The following is a 9061-nucleotide window of genomic DNA, read 5'->3' as shown; positions in this document are numbered from 1 at the left end:
CTTACAACAATTTTACTGATGATTAATGTAGTTAATCAGGTTACACCACTTACAATCTCATCCTCCAGATCTCTGTTGAATTGATGTGCTTCTTTAGAGGCGAGGAGTCGCTGTCTCCTCAGTTTGAGAGGATCCTGAAGGCTGGAGAAGTTGTCGGAAACTCGTCTTTGCTGGCCATCTACCTCAGCAAGACCAGCGTCCTCCTGGGTCAGAGCCACGGCCTGAGACTGGAGGGACTGCACCTCCTTCTCTCTGACATCCATTTGGTTTTCCAACATCTACACAAGGTGTTACAGAAAAACATGACATTTGATAGTCTCCTCAACAAGTCCAGTTCAGCAACATGCACTTATCACTTGTTTTGTATCGGGGTCTACCTGGTGCTTCTGAAGCAGAATGTTGACACTGGTTAAATCTTTGCCATAGTCGTCACTATGCAGCTGACCCTCCAGGTTTTTCAGCCACACATCCAGAGCAGAGCAGCTCTGTGTGAACAGCTCTGCCCGGTTAGCATCGAACAAGCATTGGGCCTTGGTGCGGGTTGTGTTCTCCAGCTCCTCCCACTGACGCTGCAGGTCCTCAAGAGTCTGCTGAACAACAGGCTTGAGCTCTGGCTTCTCCGCCACCAAAGCCTGACCCTCCTGTTGGAGACAAAAAAGTAAACAACTTTTAAACTAATTGCTATGAATTCAACAAATGGAAGACTGCCCTAGTTATGACAAAAATTATTAGGTCAAATAGGTGATACCTAACATTTTAGAATGCCTATAAATTAATTGCACATTAATGTATATCAAGGCTAGAGTTAATCGTATTACATTTGTGAAAAATCTAGTATTCTATCCATGAATTATAACAACAGTGGATCTAAAAATAGCCATACCTTATCAATTTTGTCCAGCCAGTCTTTGTTGGAGGCCAGCTCTGCCATAAAGGCCTGGTGTTTCTGCCACTTGCTGTGAAGATTTCTGGCTTCATCATAAGACATGTCCTGTGCAGTCAGCATCTTCTCATTGATCCACAAAGTGAGCTACAGAAAGAGAACAGGGTTAAGATACAGACATTTTTTAACTGTTATAAAGAAATGAGTGATTAACATGTTCTGTGGCGGATTATCAATTATGAAGAATTAATTTATATCCATAATACTTTAATAACTCCTACATCTATCCTGTAAATAATGGGTTCTATTATTTTATTTTATTTAAAATTATATATTCAAACCTCTTGTCCATCTTGAAGGAAGTGCTGAAGTTCACGGTTATCCTTGAGCTTCGACAGCAATTCATTCGCACTCTCCTTATTCTTGAGATGTCTGGAGTAAGTAAAGAAGCCAAATTAGTCACAGTTTAACTGAGAATGAAAACGTAAGAGAAAGTTTATTCCATGCTTGCTCTAACCTTTCCTGGATGGAGTCAACTTTTTCTTGGATCTTATCAGAGTTTGCATTACAGTCATTAATGAGGCGTCGTCCAGCCTCCACTACACCAGTAATCTTCTCCTCGCTGGCCTCTGTGGTTGTGAGGAAATCCTCGTGCTTCTTAATGGCCTCCTCTGCTCCCTGCAGACTGGTGGGCATCTCTGTGTGGGACAGCACGTACTCCTACACAGAGAGGAAAGGAATGTAAAGCTTTTTTTTAACACATAATTATTCAGTGTCAATACAGTTTTCCTGATATTTTGCAGCCTTGTTTTTAAATGTAAATTAACTCATATTTCCTAATATTTAATCTTTGGACTATGACAGGAGGTTTCTGTTTTTATGACACAAACAGAGACATTATGAAGTGTCTACAACTTAAAAATCTTGGCCTATGGCCCATTTACAACTCTGCTGGCTCCTCTTCACTTAGGCGACACTACTAGGATGTTAAAAACCAACAAGAACTGTCTTTATTAAACTCTGGACAAAGTGGACTAAGTATGTAAAACCCTACAGACAGATTTTGTGGATGATACCATTCAAGGACCTGGTGATGCTGTCTTGTCTTAGCTAATTACATGTTTATTTGTTTTTTTTTGTGTGATTTTCTGTCACTTATCTCTCCCTGAAATGTTTCTGGCTCACTCTAGTGTTTACATATCGTCTCCCCAAGGTTGTATTTAGTTCTAATAATCTTTAAAAACGGAGGACTGCCGAGGAAATTAACATTATTCTCTCTTTTATATGTCAATGCTCTGTATAACAAACTGCTGTCCAATAACAAATAAAAGAATAAAAAAAGAAAAAAAAAAAAAAAAAGAACCCACAAAACTCCAACATGGGTTATGATTGACAGAATGTCATCATGTTTTAAATTTCTATTTAATTCATGGTTGCTTTAACCCATGTCCCACTTGAAGTCTTTATCCTCAACCTCATTAACCCAATATTAACCAGTATTTCAGAGACATACTGTCATTTGAATTTTGCAATAACCTTTGCACCTTAATGCTAACAAGGCTGTGCATAAAACATCATTTGAGTTGGTGATGATGTAATAGTTTTTTCCTCACCTGGCTGTTAAGGAAAGCTTCTGCTTGTTTCGCGTCCCTCAAGAAAGTCTGAAAGTCGAAGGCTTGAGCCAAAAGACTGTGGCGGTTCTCCCACATGCGACGCAGCTCGTGCCAGCCGGTGTCCAGCGCCTGGAGCCTCTGGGCCAGGAACATGTATTGGGCATCTGTCTGACCCTGGGTCACCTCCTCACCGACTGCACGCATCTTCTCATAGTCCTCTTTATAGTTATCCACCTCGTTTTTAATACTCTCGTGCTGCGCCAGCAAACTCTCCGCCTCAGGCAGAGAGGTGGGGATGTCCTCTGAGGCTACAGCTGTCTGGGTGCGGGACAGCCATGACTGGAAGTCATCCAGATCTCTGAGGAAGCCCTGGAGCTTGCTTGCTTCGCCCAGTGACTCCTCTCGCCGCTTCATGGTGGCGTTCAACTCCTCCCACACCTCCTGAATCTCTGCCAGGCGTCCGTGGATCTCAGCAGCCTGTTCTGGATGTTCCTTGGCTAGCTTTTCTGCTTCCTCCCTCAGGTCATCTAATTTGCCCTGAGAAAACATGAAGAAATGAAATGAGGAGGCGATGACAAGACACCTCAACATGTTGGCCTGATTTTTCGATGATTTGTTGCACAGCTTGATTTATTCACATTTCTCTGCAACGATAAAGTGTGATCTTTCTTTACCTGAATGGCCTCCAGGTCTCTCTCCATGCCAGTGAGTTTGCGTTGCAGTGCCATCACTCCAGCGAGGTCATTGCCCAATCCCTGCGTGGATTCAATCACCTTGGTCTTCTCCTTCATCCAGCTCTGGATCTCATTACACTCCAGGTGGTAGTTCTGGATGTTCAAGGCGGACTCAAGGCCTTGTTTCTTCTGACCAGCTAGGTTTTCAAACTCCGTCCATCTGGGGATCACACCATATATAGTGTTTAGTCCAAAACACTAAGATGCACATGAAAAACGCATATTTTGATGTTTTACTTGACGGGATTGACAAAGCCTTATATGTTAGCTCTGACCTGTTATTGAGTTGGTCTCGTGTCTGGTTGATTTGGTCCTTGTTACAGTTGTCGGAGCCCAGCAGTTGCTGGGCCACCTGGTTCACATCAGTGACGCGAGTGCCGAGGTTGTTCATCTCAGGTTCCAGTGTCTCAAACCTGTAGCCAAAGATAGTATGAGCATTAATTTCATCATTTGAAAACATTAAACCTCATCTAAAAAAAATATGTCTCATCGATCATGAAAGTATTTGTAGGAGGGAACAGTACTAATTTGAGCCTTTCAGATTTCAACAACAGTCCAATCTCATGTATTTATTTGATGATGCTCTTTGTAATTAAATCACAAGTACAAGTTTCAGCTTCTCATTCTTCAATTGGTTCTCAGGGATAATAGTTCAGCCAGCATCATATTTCTTTAAAATTAAACTTCAGTCATGAACTCTCTCGTCATAGATTTAAACATTCCTCGCATATGGAAATACAGTTATGCTTGGCGCTAGGTGTTGCAGGGATTAGCGAGAGGGAATAAGTGTTTAAATAGGCCGCCTTATCGTTAGAATGAGCTGTGATTGGTTGTGTGAGTATGAAACAATGATTCAAACTGCAGACTGACAACAACTAAGGCGTTTGACCTCTGTGTCCTGCATAAACTAACGCAAAGCTTAATTTTCTGAAATAACACCATGACTAACCTCTGCTGCACCACCTCCAAGTCCTCCAGTTTGGTGGGGATCTCCATGCCATATAACCACTGTTCCTTCTCTTCCACCCAGAGCTGGCAGGCTCCAGCTTCACTAAACATACGGTAGAGGGCCAGGGCTCCCTCTAGAGCTTGGCGACGAGCCGCCGACAGAGACTCCAGCTCTTCATAGCGCTGCTCAATAGCAGGTAAGCGACCCTCCACCTACACACGGAGATTAACAATACGTTAGTTCAACAAACACCATGTTATCACTGAACAAGCATGAGAATTGTGCACATACCTCAGGGAAGTGTACAAAGGCCTGTGGCAGTGCTTGGGCCTGCTCATGCAGGGAGTCGATGACGGGATGGTGGCTCTGGATCTCCTCCTCTATCTCCCTCTGTTTGCGAGCCAGAGTTTGTGTGGAGAACTCATCGTGGCCCACTTCCTGACTGGACACCTGTCGAAGTGTCTCCATGATCCATCCCTCCATGTCGTTGGCATCCGTCTGGAATTGGTGCAGGGCAACTGCTTCTTTAAGATTCTGCTCTCTGAGCTTAGTTGTCTGAAGAGCAGGGAGAACACGACACTTAAAAAAACTGAAAAGGCATCATTTAAAATAAAATGTATCACTGTGATCACCCCTCTACCTCTTCCAGGTGTGCCCACTGAGCACGGATGTCTTCAATCCTCTCATTAACTTCTGGGGCTCCAAAGTGTTCCTCCTGAACCAAAGCTTCTCCCACTGCGATGCTGTTACTCAGGGGGCCGTAGCGGGCTGCCATCTCATCTCTGAAAGCTTCATGTTTGCTGAGTAGGTGAAGGGCTGAAGTGAGATCACGGCCGCAGTCTCCACTGGCCAGGATCTGCTCCTGCTCTCTTATCCACGCTCCTTCCTCTCCGATATCCCACATGAACTGCCACAGGCGGCGGGACTCCTCGAGGCGCTCTCTGCGTTTCCCGACAAGCTGACCGAGCTCCTCGTAGGCTTGACCCAGCTGGTCAACCTTTTCACTAACTAGTCCTGGCTCACATGGTTTGTAGGCTGGTAGGAAGAAAGGGAGGAATATATAGCACTTCTTTTATTTTGTTGCACAAACAGGTCTGACTGAAGCTGGATCAACTGTGCAGAGAGAGTGTGGAGGTATATTTGTGGACTCACCCTGTTCATAGGAGGTAAAGCGCTGTGCAGCTGCCTGAACTCCCTTGATCCTCTCTGCTTGTGCTGAAATATCAGCCTCTACCAGATTGTGTGTCTGCAGAAGGTCTAAGACGTCGTGTAAATGTTTGCCACTGTCTGGAGACTGCAGACGACTCTGAAACACAGGGAAGGAAATTCAATTATGTCACCTTCAACAAATATTTTTACACTGTGACAAATGGGGATTATATTCCTGGAAAAAAAAATTGTTTTTTAAATCTGTATTGTAATTATGTTCAGAGGCATGCACTTGGTGACATACTAAAATGCCAACCAACAATAACAGCCGAAAACTAAATTACAGCAACATCTAGCTTCAAGGAGTCAGAGCCTTATTCAAACACAGGCAGATAGAAATCCTCTAACCTGAGCAGCTAGATCAGAGTTGTTAAATAACAACATGAAAACAAGGATAAACTGTATACAAGCATTCTAATTATAAGGTAATGGGTGAGGTCATGGTTTACTCAAGTAGAGGAAACCTCAAACAACTTTAAAACAGGTCAAAGCTCATAGCAAACAAAAAGTTCTGTTTGTTTAAAGATGGTGGGCGGCTGCTGAGGCCAAGCCCGCTGAGCAGCACAGAGCATTTGAAACATTATAAGTGAGACAGAGTTGACACAGGCATGAATGTAACCTTTTAAACATTAGACCTAATGGTGAGTTACATCAAAGACACTGTATGTTTAGTTGAATGTTTCTGACACCTTAACAGAGCTTTTACTGACACAACATACCAGAAATTAAACTAACAGCCACATGTCATGGGCCTATAATTACAACTGCTAACCTGACATTCCTGCCATTAGAGGTGTGGCACCGTCATTTCAGATAGTTAACCTGCATTAACAGGGCACTGACTGATGCTGCAGATGTTTGAGGCTTTCGGGCGGCAACTTCTTTAAAACAGCAAACATTAAAATGCGGTGTTCATGGCTATTTGGCAAAACCAGCATTTTCAGACTAGTACAATCAGTGTCATATTAAAATATGAGGGAATGGAATCCCAAGATATAATAATTATAATAATAATAATAATAATAATAATAATACATTTATTTTATATAGCGCTTTTCAAAAACTCAAAGACACTGTACAACTGTTAAAATCAATACAAGCAAAAAAAAAATAACAGATCAAACAAAAAACAGTACAATCACAAATTAAAAGCTAACTTAAAAAGGTGAGTTTTTAAAAGAGATTTGAAAGCTGCAGGGTCAGAGCAGTTTTGGATATGGGAGGGGAGTGAGTTCCAGAGGGTGGGGGCGGCTACTGAGAAAGCTCTGTATATCTAAGCATGTAAAGAAGGAATACACACTGGTTCAATATTCATCTTCATATTCACTCAGACATACACAACATCCCTTCTTCATTGTCCCAGGAATCCATAAAGAAATTGGTAGCAGGTCAGTCGAATACAAAGCCCCATCCGATTGGAATAATCTACCCCCTCCTCTTAAATCCATCACCTCCATCCACTGCTTTAAATCAAATTTGCTTTATCATTTAAAAACAAGCTGTTCCTGCTTTTGATGTATGTTAATGTGCTTTTTAGATGCCTTTTTCTTTTGTTGATGCTGTCTATTTTCAAGGTTTTGTTTAATGATGGGGTGCTGGGTGGGTCCAGGAGTGAGTAAGGGTGAAGGAGAGCTGTCTGTGTTTGTGTATTTGTGTTTGTTGTGATTTACTGTTTTGTGTTTTGTTGGGCCCCCCTTGAAAACAAGATGCTGCATCTCAAGGGGCTATCTTATAATAAATAAATTTAAAATAAATTACACTCCAAGGGGCTGAAGAGTAGTTCTGCCAAGCTCAATAAAGCCAACAATGACAAGCAACAAAGCTCTGACTAGGCTTGTTGTAAACAGCTAATTACTGCTGTTAATGGTCCTTTCTTACGAGCAGACACTAAAGCTGCTGGAGACATATGTGGACAACAACAAATGTAATGAGAAGATTAACACGATTCTTTTATGTTGATTAAAAACAAACCTAACAGAATGAAGGACTGCAGAGTGGTAGTTAAGAAAGAGTAGGTCAGTACCTTCATGTCTGCCATCCAGTCCATGATGTAGCGCATCTCCTGGAACAGTCTCTGTAGGTCACGATGGGCATTCAGACGCTCTCTGCGTGCAGCTAGAAGCTCTTTGAGGTATTCCCAGAGTCGCAGCACGTTGTCCCTTCGTGCGGTCACTCGTCGCACATCATGGTACCCCTCTGCTTCAAGCTCTTTGGCAACAGCCTCCACAGCGGCCACGCGCTCCCAGTACGCCCCGATGTCCGTCTCAATAGCTTCGTGTTTACGGGTGGCAGCTTCAACTGCGCCCAAGTCGGTCCCAAAGTTATCCTAACAACAGAGAAATTCAGGTCAGACATACGATTTTAACTAAACACAAACATACTTTGTTCTTTGTATTACTAACTTACCTGAGACACAAGCCTCTGGTTCTCACTCAGCCATGTCTCTCTCATCGCAGCCTTACGGTCGAAACGTGCGGCAAGCATCTCCAGCTTCTCCTGACGGATCAACTCGTTTCTCAGGGCCAGCTCTCGTTCATGCTCAGCTTTCTCCAGACGCTCCCACGCCTACAGCACCATCAAAAACACAGAGAGGCTTGTTTACAACCTGCAACTCGGCGCAATTATGGTGTGGCAAAATTCACTTAACCCCTTTTACTTGAATAAAATACAAAAGTCATGATGCAACATAACATTATGGAGGTATGCTTTCACATTTCCAAACCCATACCTTATTGATGTCAGAGATGAGTTTTCCCTCTCTTGGCATGTAAACCTTCTGATTGTTCGCTCTCATCTTGCTCTGGATAGTGAAGAGTAGAACCTCCAAGTTTCCTTTCTCTGTAAATCTGCGGAGACAGAAACCACCTCTATTGAATACACCGTGCTGCTTCAACACATTGTATTCAAATGGCTAACAAGTACTGGGTCCTTCACTGAGTTATATTCACCCTGCTTTCTTTGTTTCTTACTTGGGGGGTTTCTCCACAGTCCTGTAGGAGTTGAAAGCCTGGAGCTGGTTCTGCACAGCACTCAGAGAGTTTGCTAGCTGTCTGTCATTGAGCGTCACTATGGTCTGTTCAATCCACTGCAGCAGCTCTGATGCCAAGGTCTCGTACTTGTCAATCAGCTGGTCTGCTTCGATGGCATAGTCTAGCACCTGCAAGCGACAGAAATATGTGAAGCAACTGGCACGCAAATGGTGATGAACTACTCACACACATGCAAACACTTCCAGCTGACCTTGCCGATACGTTTGCCTTCAACTGCCAGGGCTTTCATCTTGGAGAAGTAATGGTAGTAGGTCGCCACATAGGTGATGATGGACTTTTCATCAGGCTGGTCCACATTAACATCTGAAAAATAAGACAGCATGATTAATTTGCACCTGATTTCTGATTGTAAAATTCAGTTTGTACAAACAACACAGTGAAGTTGGGCTCTTCCAGCAGCCTCGATTAAGAGCTTAAAAGGTGCCAAACTGTTCCCATCTTTGCTTTTTGTGTTGTCAGTGTAGCTAACATGTGATGTAGTGTTGTCTGCGCTAGAATTAATTCCCGTAAATCCTCCATAGTCTAACCCGTCAAGCTGTTTTGGTCAACAGACACCAGCTTAGTGCCTTAGTGGGCAGAATCAGCGTGACTTTTCAGGAACGCTTCTTGTTCTTGTTGTGTTT

The 9061-nt window shown here is 43.1% G+C and overlaps 1 protein-coding gene across 4 annotated transcripts in view; it reads right to left on the bottom strand.

The window, feature by feature from the left end:
• The window catches only part of LOC117812612 (spectrin beta chain, non-erythrocytic 1), a 61212-nt gene that overhangs the window by 10807 nt on the left and 41344 nt on the right, over positions 1–9061 (bottom strand). For all 4 annotated transcript variants that reach the window (XM_034683501.1, XM_034683500.1, XM_034683502.1 and 1 more), the window contains 17 exons: positions 8629–8741; positions 8358–8545; positions 8117–8234; positions 7795–7953; positions 7412–7714; positions 5332–5485; positions 4820–5214; positions 4471–4734; positions 4180–4391; positions 3506–3643; positions 3171–3390; positions 2497–3033; positions 1401–1603; positions 1225–1315; positions 884–1030; positions 378–641; positions 54–278 (listed from right to left, as the gene is read on the bottom strand). In XM_034683501.1, the coding sequence (XP_034539392.1) occupies positions 54–278; positions 378–641; positions 884–1030; positions 1225–1315; positions 1401–1603; positions 2497–3033; positions 3171–3390; positions 3506–3643; positions 4180–4391; positions 4471–4734; positions 4820–5214; positions 5332–5485; positions 7412–7714; positions 7795–7953; positions 8117–8234; positions 8358–8545; positions 8629–8741 (3731 nt within the window). The remainder of the gene's footprint in view (positions 1–53; positions 279–377; positions 642–883; positions 1031–1224; positions 1316–1400; positions 1604–2496; positions 3034–3170; positions 3391–3505; positions 3644–4179; positions 4392–4470; positions 4735–4819; positions 5215–5331; positions 5486–7411; positions 7715–7794; positions 7954–8116; positions 8235–8357; positions 8546–8628; positions 8742–9061) is intronic.

This window comes from Notolabrus celidotus, chromosome 5 (genome assembly GCF_009762535.1).
Source record: "Notolabrus celidotus isolate fNotCel1 chromosome 5, fNotCel1.pri, whole genome shotgun sequence".
Lineage (NCBI taxonomy): Eukaryota > Metazoa > Chordata > Actinopteri > Labriformes > Labridae > Notolabrus > Notolabrus celidotus.
Note: the sequence above shows the minus strand (reverse complement) of the source record. Positions and strands in the feature narration are given on the sequence as shown.